Genomic DNA, 13,025 nt, shown 5'->3' on the forward strand with positions numbered 1-13,025 from the left:
AACTTAAATATATATATATTTTTTTTAACAAAATAGTAACTAAAAAATAAGTGTGTGTTTTTGACATATTTCAATTGAATGATTACGATGCGCCTGCTGCTGCTGTCTGAACCAGATCACTTTTCACCCTAATTTCTTACAGCTCCATATATACTGGAACTTTATGCAGATATCTAAACCAGCTAATTGATGCCCCTTGTGGCTTATCATGGTATGTGCTTGTCTATTACTGGAGTGGCCAACTCCAGTCCTCAAGGGCCACAACAGGTTCTGTTTAAGGGATATCCCTGCTTCAGCACTCCTGTGTTACACCCTTCATCCTCCTTCTCCGTAGTATTAAGCAACCCACTCCTAGACCTATACATGAAACTCTGATGGATCTTTAGGCGCACGTCTGCAATACAAGACTAAAGTACCCAAGTGTCAATGTGGAGTATCTCGATGCAATCCCATATTAACTGGAATAGCAGTTAACACTGGATTCCTGAGACCTTCCCCTCCTCTAAACTTATGTTCTCCAAACACAATACATGAGCGAAACACACATTGTGTGAAAAGATTATAGATGGCAGATGAGGGACATTTGGCCTAGTTTTTTTTTTTTTTTTGTAAAATGAAATTAAAATGTAGGCCTTACTGAATCCCCAGTGTTTTTATTTAAGAACGCCTGTTCTTTTTCTTTTATTATGTTATCTTGAGTCAAGTCTGCGGGGAAGCAGTTCCATGTCCCATATACCTTTTAGGGCCCCTGTGCCTTAAACCTGCTGCATTTCAGTCTGTTCAGTTATCCTGCGCACACACCAATGCATCAGACATGCTCACCTCCATCCAGCAATATGAATCCAGTTCATTTAGAGGAATAATTGGATATATTGTTTTTTAAGTTACAAACGGGCCTTTCTGTGCTCTACTGACTCAGAAATGACGCTTTCCAATATAATCCTAAAATAAGGGGATGTTATATTGTGTTCACAAGAGTTTTAGTAAATGCTAAATAATGACAGAGCTCTGGAGTAAGGTTTATTGGTTGTAAAAACACTCCTGTGTTTATTGCTCCATGAATGTCTGCTGAGAAGACCCTTTATAATTATCATGATAAAAGCTGAAACACCCTCTGATGCATACTTGGTTATATTGGATTACAATTATCTTGAGACTTGTATAAATTATTATTTTTTTGTTGTGGTATTGACGCGTTTTCCCCCCTGGTAAAATGTTTGCTTAATGCTTCCGTGTATTCAGAATTGTGAATGTTTGATGGGAATTCCAATCTGTTTTGGGAATTGTTGGTTACCAATTGCTCTCTAGCGACCATATTCTATGGTAATTAGGTAGACACTCCTGCAAATTGCCACAAAGATCATTCCACATTTTGAGTGTGTTCTGTTTGTACTGTAAATGTGTAAGTCACTTTTCTTTAACCTGAATACAGATGCTGTTTTGTGTGAACCTGGATATTATCTGAAGGATTGATGGGCGGAAGCCCATAAGATGTATGTATCAGGTACTGTTGATTTGAAAACAAGTGCAACGATCTTCAAATAAAAAAAAATAATTCAATATCTGAAAATTTGAAGTATAATAGAAAATTTCAAACATCTTATATTTATAGCACTGTTTATTTCCCTTTTGCCTGTTCTAATTCTGCTACTTCAAGTATTCTTTATAGAATACATGAATAAAATGTGAATTTTGATTATTATGGTAGGTTTTTCCCCCTTCTAGATCTTGTAGTGAGTAGTTGCATTAAGAATACCTTGATTCAGCAATTCTGCAGTCTGCACAATCATTATTATTTTTCCATTGGATTCAAAATGGTCTTTAGTTGTACATTTTATATATTACACGAATGGAATAATTGGTGCAATTTATATATTTTACTGTAGTTAAACAAACTTGTTCCAAGATGTAAAATGTTCTTTTTGACAGAAAAATAATCTGTATTTAAAAAGGAAGGTATTTTGATATGACAAGTTCTGAAGATTCAGGGTCTTTGAGTCCTTAGAATTGTTTTCTTTACTAAACCTGTTTTCATGAAAGGTTAAAAAAAAAATGCATCTGAGTTTTACCTCTACAGCGATGATATGCCTGATTAACGGTTTATATACGATATCGTTTATTTTCATATATCTGCTAGAAGCTAAATACAAGAGGCAAATAGCATGGTTATAAGGAGATTCTCCCCCTCTCCCCTGATTCCTCTGCCAAATTATTCAGATTGTAAAACCCTATAAAAAAAAAAAAAGTAAGAGCTGAATCGTTACGTTTTTTCATGAAGGGGGTTACCAGTGCCAGCTGTTCTACTGCCTACTCTACTCCCAATGAACAGATGTGGCATGTTTGAGCATACCAGCGTTGCCAAGTCCTATGACAGTCATTTGAGTCTGCATCCTGCCTTTGTGAATGTAGTGGTGGTTTGGGGCTTTGCTTCATTTCAAATTATTAGACGTAATTCCAAAATGGTGGCCATGAAGGGTAAATCAATGTGATGTTTTGATAACATTTATATTCTTGGTAGTGACAGGAAAAAAAGTGAAAAGGTGTTTCAAGAAGGATTTATTGAAAAAAAGTAATATAAAACACAGTGAAAGTGAAAACAATTGCGCAAAAATCTGCTAACAAACGTATATAAATGCTGCTCAAAAACCCTGTGAGGAACGGTCTGCAGACTTCACTCTTGGAGCATGATGTAGAAAGTAGGTCGTGCAATCAAGCTTAAACAATGGGGTGTTTCTGTTATGAAGTGATGTCTAAAATGGGAACTTACCTTTTCCCATTGAAAAAGGGCATTTCAAAACTGGCAACAGGTGAAGTGTGGAGGGTCCTATTAAGTTGAATATTTAATGGATGGTGTCTCTCTGTATAATGCAGGTATGGCAATGTGGGGATTTAATAGAATGAAAATGCCAACATAGGGCAATCCAGAAAATTTATATAGCCACTTTATCAGGGTTAAAACCATAGCATGTAAACTTACATAGTGTCAAACATTAAGAGGCATATAAAAACCGTGTCTGCCGAGAGGCGCTCACCGCTCCCCTCGCTCCGGCAGTGATGCACTTCTGGTCCTGGATGTAGGAGGATCCTGGATGCAGCAGGCTGAAGGCAGAATGAAACCACCAGTCCACTGAGTAACTCGACACGTTTCACATAGGTAGCGTTGTCAAGTTTTTCAATGGGAAAATGTGAGTTCCCATTTTATAGATCACTTCATCACAGAAACACCATATTGTTAAAACTTTATTGCAGTCTGATGGTTTCATTTAAAAAAAAAAAAAAAAAATTATATACATACATTTGAACTGCGCTACCCTACTTTCCACATCATACTCTGGTTAGGACAGTTGTTTTAGGCTGTTTTGTACTAAATACTCCACACTTCTGCATATTAAAGACCGTGAGTCTAAGTGCTGTGCTAATCTTTACCCTAACGCCCCAAATATTAATGCTAATGCACTTACCTTAGCCGTGGGATGTCCCATTCTGAAGCGGCTGCCCCCCCCCTTGTGAAGAGATTGCTGGCGTGAATCACATCTTCTCACTCAGCAGCTTATCACACTGCACCCTGGCGTGTTTTATTTTTTTAAGTTATAGGATTAAAGCAGGGAGTCTGCACAGCTGAGCTACATTAATTTGAGCCCCAGGCACACCTTGCTTTCAGGGGGTGCCAATATCTCTGCAGGTAGCTGCTCCGACGGAGCTTGTATGGGTTAACATAATGGCAGCTTACAATCCCATATCTTGCGGGCCACTAGCAAGAGGTGACGTCACCCCTTGCGGCTTCCTATTGGCCTACGTGACGGACATTTTAAATACAATAGGGGCCTGCCCATAAGGAGGGTCCGTTCCATGGTGCCACTACAAAGCGAAAATCGGCAAAAAGCAGAACCAGTGATTTTTGGCGTCTCCTACCCTTCTGCGTGAACTCGGCCGTCCTCTGCGAATGCACGGACTCAGCTGTTCCCCTTGGGCGCCGACACGGTGGCCCCTTTCTCAGTACCGCCGTATTGGTATGAAGGAGATACTGGCACCCTATGGAAACGGGAGAGGGGGGGGGGGGAGCCCCCAAGAGCTGAAACTAACACATTAAGCAGCGGAGTGGGGAGAAGCGCCAAACCACCTTCATGTTGCTTACTGCTGCTTTAAAAGCAAACCCCAAGCACTATTCTTATTAAAGAAAAGCCTACATTAATTACACCGGCCCAGTGCACAATGTACTGTCACTGTACACAGCCTTTTGCGGACGAAAATATATTCAAATGCCGACAAGGAAATTACTGGATGTGTTTGAAAATAAAAATATGACGTGGCTGAGTGACGTGTCAAATTGGAAACGTAACTTGTTTGTGAATTACTTTTTTTTTTGGTATAAAGTTTGAATATGTATGGAAATCAGATGGCAATGTAACATTTATCGCGAGTGCTGTATTATTGTGGATATTAGACTTCAATTATTTTTCTTTTAAATCATTTTATAACAACTTGATCTTTCTCTCGTCCATTAAATATTAACCGTTTTTAATTATTTAATAAATGACATGGAGAAGAAATTCTAATCCTCGCCTGTTCCATGAATCATTCAACACCCGGTTATCAGATGCCAATCGTCCATTTAAAACGTATCCTCTTTCACTTATACGGTGACCTGCTGACAGTAGTGGAATAAGAACTAGGGTCACGTGGTAATGTGACCAACACAAGTCCTCACGTGCAACGAAGAGGGAAAATAAAGATGCCATTTGAAGACTGGAGTTGGCCACCCCTGACTTAAGGGCTACCAACAGGTCAGGTTTTCAGGATATCCCTGCTTCAGCACAGGTGACTGTCTTCAATGTGTGTGTACAGTAGGTCTCACTGCTTATTACATTAAAAAAAAAAAAACCATTACACCATTTCTCCCCTCCCTCCGTTGCTCAAAGTACTTGATTTGGTGCTTAGGAAGGCTGCAATGCTGGTCTTTTTTTTCCATGTAGATATGTGCATAACACCGATTAAATTATATACACTTTTTGGTCTTGTTTTAAGGAACCTCTGTAGCACTACTGTATTTACATTGCACCGATGAGTCACTACAAAGATGTACCATTATCAGATTATTATTTGAAAGCGGTCTTTGTGCCACTTTATCACTTTCCTAATTCTAGTAGTGTTTCAAGCTCTCAGCAGCAAACCTGAAGTTAAAAAAAAAACACGTCAAAGTCATGTGTGTATAATAAATAGTGTTTGGTGTTAACTTGTGAAGGAGTTAAAACTTGGCCCAAATCTCTGCACATTAACACTTCACAGGTAACTTGACAAGGGACTTTTTCCAATAGACCTACAAACATTTTACATCAGTCAATTTTCTGCAATTGAAAACGGAAACTGCAGGGGGAACAGAACTAGAAAATGACAACATTATTTTTAAACCATTTACTTTGGACGGAGGCTTGCAGGAAGTTTATAGTACATGCACATGCATGGTCTCAGGAGAAACTGCTGTGTGAGTTCAGTAGAACAGCTTTTAACATAGTTCTGTATTGTACCACATCTGTATGGTTACATTCCCCACTGAGCAGTAACTGGCAGTGCCCCTTACGTAAATTACATGTGACCTCATGCAGTTACATCAGTAGTGGTGAAGTGTTAATAACTGTCTCCATTCTCTTTGCTTTAGCACAAAATGTTCTAACAAAGGTGTGGTTGGTTGGACACTATACTGAATTTCTTTCAAATTATCATCTTTCTAATTTTGTCGGTGACATTGACTTCTTTGCATATAAAATGCCCTTACCACCTTGCTGAGATTTACATAAGGTATATTTACCAGATAATGTGCAAATTCTACAGGTTTTTTTTTTATGTAAACATTTTTAGGAGTTTGTATTTAGTTTATTATTTTTAAAGTTATGACCGCTGTAGACTAGCTCGTGTCAAAATATCCATGGAGGATTTCCACGTTTTTCAACGTACTACCCTGTTACAGGTCTACAGCTGTACTGACCATCTATTCAGGGTTTGCAATGCAACTGTGAAAATGTGGAGACCACCTCGCCGTGCTCCAAATTTGTATTTCAGGAAAGACAAGTCACACTATAAAGCCCCAAAAAGCCGCTCCACAGAGATGCAGGGAAAATGCCGAGGGGAAACAAAGCGACTTTCCTGTCCTTCACTGTTTATAGATTTGGTATGAAAGTCAAATACATTTTCAAAAGCCAAGCACAAACATGTGATTATAAAAATAGCAAACAGAAATGTTTTTTTATTATTAAGCAAAGAGTCCGGGTCCATACGGTGTGCGGAGCGAACAGTTCCTTTTCTAATTTACAGCTGATTTGTTTTTTTAATGTATTGGGTTCACCAGGCAAAGTGATATTAAACATTAATAAAAACACTATTCCAACTAGTAGGCACTATGTTCTCAAAGGGAAGATGCAATGAGCAGCAACAGGAAATTATCCTAAGCTAGCTCACGCTTTGCTTTTTATTAAACATGCACATCTTAATACAGTTGCCTACAACTATCCATGGCACTACCAAGGCGTATAGAATTTTTTTTTTTTGTGTATGTGCTAACTTACATTTTACATACTACCACACAGTCCTGTCCATAATACCCTCATTAACAATTCTGTAGGCACCACTCCATATGTGCATGTAACCTCTTTGGTACTGGAAGAGCCCAGAGTAGGTTATAAAGCTGCAGGCATCTCCCGCACCACAAGGTTTCTCCTTATGTTTACATCAACAGTACTTTTTTCTGAGTGCAGTTCTCCTGTCTGTGCTCCATCTGGCCACATTGTATAGAGCTGTTAACAGCATTTGGCGCAGTGCTTTGTTAAAAGACAGACTGATTAACCAATAATACCAACCCCTCACTGTCCAAAGGCTTTGTACTAATAACAGTTTCATTACTATTTTGGACTAAGGTAAAATCTATGGGAAGTCACACATTACAAACTAAACTTTTAAAAATAAAGCTTGAAAGAATGTTTAACCTTTTACACAAAGAAAAGCACATGGGACTACACAATGAGATGGCAGAGACAGGCTGCTATAGGCAGTTTCGGTCACTGGGATGAAATAAATATTCTTATTGCTGTTGCACAGGCAGTGATCTACCTGAGATCACAGTGTCAATGCAAAAGCTAAAGTTAATAGTAGTGATGAGCATTGTATATAGCACCTATCAACCAAACATGTTACATTTGTCTTCAGCACATTACTGGCACTCTTGACTGAACAAGTATATTCACTGGAGACTATATAGTCTCTGAGGGCTGGGTGACGAGGCCGACGTCATACTCTAGTGTAGCCGCCAGGACTCTAGGTTATACCTCCCACATCTTTACATTGTTATTGTGGATACAATTACTTCTCAGCTAGTTTATAGAAAGGATAAGTTGGTATATATATATATATTTTCCCTGCAGGGCAGTTTTGGCCAATAACATGGTAATGCAAATCTAAGGCAACATAAAATGTTTCTCCCATCCCCCTCCCCCCCCATATAAATTAGATAAAAGCTACGTGCCAAAGTGTGTAAAGATTATATTGAAACCAAACAATGCTGATCCCAGATACGTCCAATTGTGTACGTGCTGTAGAAGAGGCACGCCAACCCTTTCATTTGAATAAGTTCAGCATAGTTATACACAACACCAGTGAAAAGTGAACCATTACACGGAGCATACTTCTGGTAAACTCCTAACTGCATTCATTTTTAATGAACTGACAGGGACCACCAAAGTACTCCATCACAAGTATTTTTCTTGGGAACTCCAAGATCCTTCTTGGTTCTGGCAAAAAAAAAAAATATATATATGTTGCAGTCATTTAAAAAACAACCAAATAAGGTAGTCTGATTTGCCGAGGATTAACCGATCAGGTATGAGACCTGCTGCCACAACCTACAATAGTTTTGTGAGAGGTATTGCCATTAGTTGGCTTGTTTTTGTGCCTCCACCATTGGTAAACATCAGCGGTGTCCAGTGTAGGCCTTGAACAAAGAGGTTACGGATGCCACCGCTGATGAGATCATCCCTCCTGCGCTGCTGTTGGCGATTGGCTGGGACAGCATGCTGCTCTGGCTCTCCATCAACTCCAAGGGCTGCGATGGAATATCATAAAACTTGGGACTTGGCAAGTTCTCCCACTCTTTCCCTAAAGAAGTCTCGTCATCACTTATGTGCTCGTCTCCGCTCTCATCCGTGTCACTGGCGCCACTGGGATCGACAAATTCCATGGAGTCTTCCAGGTCCGTACTGATTTCAAATGGTCCAGACCTGCCGTAACCAATTGGTCATTAAAATCTTTACCAGAACACACAATAGAAAAACAGGATCATCCTGTGTATATTCTGTCAGACAATATAACGTCCGCAAAGAGAAAATAGTCAAATAAAATATAAGACTAGTTGCATAAAATAGAGCAAACATTCCCACACTTATTTCATGTTCTTTTCAAATACATAACCTTTCCTGATCCTATGGCACCCGATCTTATCAAGTAAATTAAACACGGCTTGGCTAAGAGTCCAAAACGTATCTGTAGACCTCTGCAAATTCTATAGCATACCCAGAAAAGGGCCTCTTTATGCAGTCATGTTTAATCTTAGTGTTTCTGTTTTGAGAGAGTGTAAGCTCCTTGAAACGGAGCTCATTGTCTCAACCTCTTCAAGTAGCCCATGTCGTCTAAATTTAGCATAGGTTGAACTTGACGGACGTGTCTTTCAACCTCATCTACTATGTAACTATGACCGCCACCACATCACGGTCTGGCCCTCCAGGGGCCCTGTGTTGTACTGGCCACGCTGTTTTAGAGGAGATTGCGTTCTGCGCTGGTGTGGAGCGGTGAACACGATCTGACCGGAGCAGAAACAGAAGAGGACTCCTATTCACGTCAGCGAGGCCGCGGTCACGGGATTACGGTGTGCCGGTGGCACGGCCCCACCATGCGCTCAAGAGGTTATGCAATGTTATAGTCATCCTTTCCACATTGTACCGCACAGCGGAATATGTTTGCACTGTACACAAAATATAATAATAATAATTTTCTTCACAATAAAGCTGGTTTCTTTTCTCTTTGTACGGCCATGTTTCAGAAAATCATGTCAGGACAGCACAAATAATCAAAGAGCCTAATTTTAAGAGTACTTGGGCATAAATTCCCCAGAGACTAGTGTTGTACCGAATCTACTTTAAAAATAATAATAATTAAAAATGGGTACCGGGTACCCGGGCAAAATAAATTGTTCTACCCAGCCGGGTACGCGGTTACCTGAATGGCACTTACCTGCAGGGTGGAGGAAGACCGCAGCGACATCTAGGAAGATCAGCAGAGGTCCTGTGGTGGTGGCAGCATCACAAGTCTGTATTCAGCCGGCGTGGGAGCAGCAGGAAACAATTACACAGCAGATAGCACCGTGAGCCGGGGAACCATGTGACCGGAGCAGGAGCGTTCCTATTGGACAGCGGCTGTGTAATGGATTCCTGCTGCTCCCACGCCGGCTGTATACAGACTTGTAATGCTGCCACCGCCACAGGACCTCTGGATATTCCTAGATATCGCCGCGGTATTCCTCACCTTCTGTTGCTGGCAGCAGGTAAGTGATGATGTATTTTCAGCTACTCTGACATTACTCGGCCCACTTCACAGTTGCCGGGTCCGGGTAATGTCCGGGTAGCTGAAAAAGCACCGGGTAATTTCCGGGTACTCGGTACATCACTACCAGAGACATTCATAGGATAAGCAGCAATATTAGTACCCAACAAGCTGTGCGTAGGCACATCTGCAGCCAGCCGTGTGCTTCAGATCTGACACGCGACTGGGTAACACGGGATTCTGGGTCATATTAAAAACTGGTTATTGCAAAAATAAAGGGAGCCAAGTAATAGATGTAGCTGTGTGTAATGGTTTCATGCATTTACCCAAGGTTAGGCACAGGGATTCTGCACCTGCCCCTACAGAGTGAATGTCTTACCTAAAACTTCATCACACAGCCCGTTCATATTTTAACAGTGACCTTGACACCCAAATGTAGGTACTAAGAACTAGAACGTCAAGAGAAGTAGATGGCAGAAAAAGAACTAAACGTTCCTGGTTTGGTTTCACGCTCATGACACATGGTAATCTTACCTTCCCAAGTTTTCACTGTCTGGATTAACCAAGTACATGAGATTCCTGAGTGTATGTAATGGATGCAGCAAATCCAAGTCCACATGCTGTAAAAATGAAGAAAAAACCCCACTAAGTTTGGAATATCAAACAAAAGCAATAAAAGACATACTAAAAAAAACATTACATACCTGAGAAAAACACAGATAGAGGATGTTTGAATTCAACTTATTCACAGCGCGCGTAAACTTCCTTCGGTTTAGATTCTCGCCACAAAACTCACTGCGGAAAATATCAATTGTCTTAAGGCCGTGGCACACACAATCAATCAAGTATTGCCACGGGAACGTTTACTTTGTCCAAAACTTAGAGATGGACAATAATTTGCCTGCACACGCAGCAAAAGAGTTGGAAAAGTTATTGGTGAAAGAACAAAAATAAAGGAAAATCAGCTCGGTTTAATCACTCGTGCTAAGGTTTCACCAATATGAGCCTGCTCACACTAGGTCCGCTTCAAAATATTTGATTCTTTATATTAAATGCAGCAATCTGCTCTACTCGACCTTAAAAATAAAATGTCTCACTTTTAACATTGTAAAGTACCTTTGCTTATGTTTTTAGCAAGCCCGCCCTTTTTATTTTCTGTAGTTGACTTTTGGAGATATCAGGCGCTGAAAATGTGTCTCTCCCCCCCACCCCCCCGGAGGTTAAAATGGCCGCTGCCCTTCAGACAGATGTTGCCATGGTTACAGCAGATGCCAGTGTAATAATAAACAGGCGAAAACCAAACCAAAAATGAAGATTTCTCTCAAAGTCCGACACAAATCAGCACAGCATGTATGACCAGGTTATGATTTTGTTTTTGGGGTGCGTAGGAGGGGACTGCTGCGTGGAGACAGATTAGGAACGCCACTCACTATTTGAATTCAATGATGTTCTACATCACGCTAGATCAGGGATGCTCAAATCCAGTCCTCAAGTCCCCCCTCCAACAGGTCAGGTTTTCAGGATATCCCTGGTTCAGCACAGAGTGGCTCAATCAGTCCCTGCTTCAGCAAAGTTGGCTCAATCAATGGCTCAGACTTTGACAGAGCATCTGATTGAGCCACCTGTGCTGAAGGTGGGATATCCTGAAAACCTGACCTGTTGGCAGGGGGCTGGAGTTGAGCACCGCTGAACTAGGGGGCAATACTGTTTTTTGTTGGTTTCTTTTCATGCAAAATGGTGCATACTTGCCTATTATAAAGTTTTCTTGGAAGATTCACGTTTAATATATGCGACAAGGTGTTAACAAGCTGAGTTGCGTAACATAATGCAGCGCTGATGGTGTAAGCCGGATTACTGTGCTCCATATCTGCAAACATAAATATATATTTATACAATTACAGCACCATATGACACACATCACATATACAAAGCTACCAACACTGCTCTCTAAATATAGGTTTACCTTAAAATTCACAACCCTTTGTGTGTGTGTGATAGTGTGTATAAGATTAGAAATTTTGTATACCAGCAGCACACTGTAATACATAGCACGGTTTTACTTTGCACCAAAATTTATATCCATCCTTCTGGATGCATTATTTTAATCAAGCTCTCCGGTGCAGGGACTCCTCCTAATGTTTACTTATGTCTGTCTCCTATTATGTTATCATGTACATTACTGCTGTGATCTGCTGTGTACGTGGATGGCGCTCTACAAATATATATTTTCCTTTAAAAAGTTAATGTCGCAAGAAGGATGGATTTTTACTTGGGTTCATGCTAGTACTGTCCATCCCAAACTCTGAGATTTACAGGAACAATTAATGCGGTGTTCAAATTAACTGGATTAAAAGCAGGGGGTCTCCGGAACTGAACCCCATTCATTTCAGCTCCGGGGACCCCCTGCTTCCGGAGATTCCGGCTGAACTAATTGGGTTTTAAAGTTTCAAGCTCCCGTGTCATGTGGGCCAATAGGAAGCTTAACCGGATGACGTCACAGCTTCCTATTGGCCCGCAGGACGCATGAGCGTTGAAACCCCACCATAATGGGAACCCTGGTAGCTGAGTGGAGCAGCTACTGGCATTCCCTACGGAGGTACCAGAGCTTAAATTAGCGAGGTTCAGCTCTAGAGACCCCCTGCTTCAATCCAATGTAAAAAAAAACCCCGGCTTGGATTACGGCTTTAAATAGACGAGGATTTCTAAAGGACAATGCCAGGAATAGGCCACAAGTTCCACTGCTCCCTGTATAGAGACACATATATTGTAATCTCTGTTGGACGTCCCAGGCGTGAATGGGCCACATCTTTAAAGAGTTTTGTTTTCTGATACCTGCAAATTCATGGAGATGGGCTGGTATTTAGATAAACACAAGTGCTCGAGTTGTAGGTTTAATAGAAAGGGACAGATCTCGGACGTTGGATCGTCTCTCCTCCACTGAATGGCAGATGTAGCAGCCTCGATTGCTCCCTCTATTGCATTATGGTGCGACATTGTGTCATCATCGCCACTGAATCGTATGAAAACTCGGGACATTCTGCGTTATGACGGGATATGTTGTGTTATCCGTAGGAGCAATAAAGTCTGCTACATTTGTATGCCAAGTCAAACAAAGGTCAGGTTACTCATTACCAGGTCCTTCCGTGGTTTTCTTCTCTTCCACCCAGTTGTAGTAAGCCGAGTAGTCACCATTGTTGGGCAGAGTTATCCAGGGCCCTGCAATACTGATGCTGGTGTCTCCGTTGTGATCATCACACACCCACCTCCCAGACAGATACGTGGTCCTCCTGGCTTCGGCCAGCTTGCTCACAGTGCTAGAGGTCATTGCGTTATCATTTTCAAAGGAGACATCCACAGGATCCCTGCTTACAACAACATATTTACCAGAATGAGTGTTTCCTAGATTACCAGCGTCCAATGATATGGCATTATAGCCAATACAG

General features: G+C 41.0%; 1 protein-coding gene across 1 annotated transcript in view; it reads right to left on the minus strand.

Annotated features, from left to right (window-relative positions):
- Positions 1 to 6,212: 6,212 nt before the first annotated feature.
- The window catches only part of ATG14 (autophagy related 14), a 32,166-nt gene continuing 25,353 nt past the window's right edge, over positions 6,213 to 13,025 (minus strand). Inside the window, exons 6-10 of the mRNA XM_075614750.1 lie at positions 12,715 to 12,944; positions 11,332 to 11,449; positions 10,287 to 10,377; positions 10,117 to 10,202; positions 6,213 to 8,264 (exon numbers count right to left, since the gene is read on the minus strand). Coding sequence (XP_075470865.1) covers positions 7,958 to 8,264; positions 10,117 to 10,202; positions 10,287 to 10,377; positions 11,332 to 11,449; positions 12,715 to 12,944 — 832 coding nt within the window. The 3' untranslated portion in view covers positions 6,213 to 7,957. The remainder of the gene's footprint in view (positions 8,265 to 10,116; positions 10,203 to 10,286; positions 10,378 to 11,331; positions 11,450 to 12,714; positions 12,945 to 13,025) is intronic.

The sequence above is a fragment of the Ascaphus truei genome, chromosome 9 (genome assembly GCF_040206685.1).
Source record: "Ascaphus truei isolate aAscTru1 chromosome 9, aAscTru1.hap1, whole genome shotgun sequence".
Lineage (NCBI taxonomy): Eukaryota > Metazoa > Chordata > Amphibia > Anura > Ascaphidae > Ascaphus > Ascaphus truei.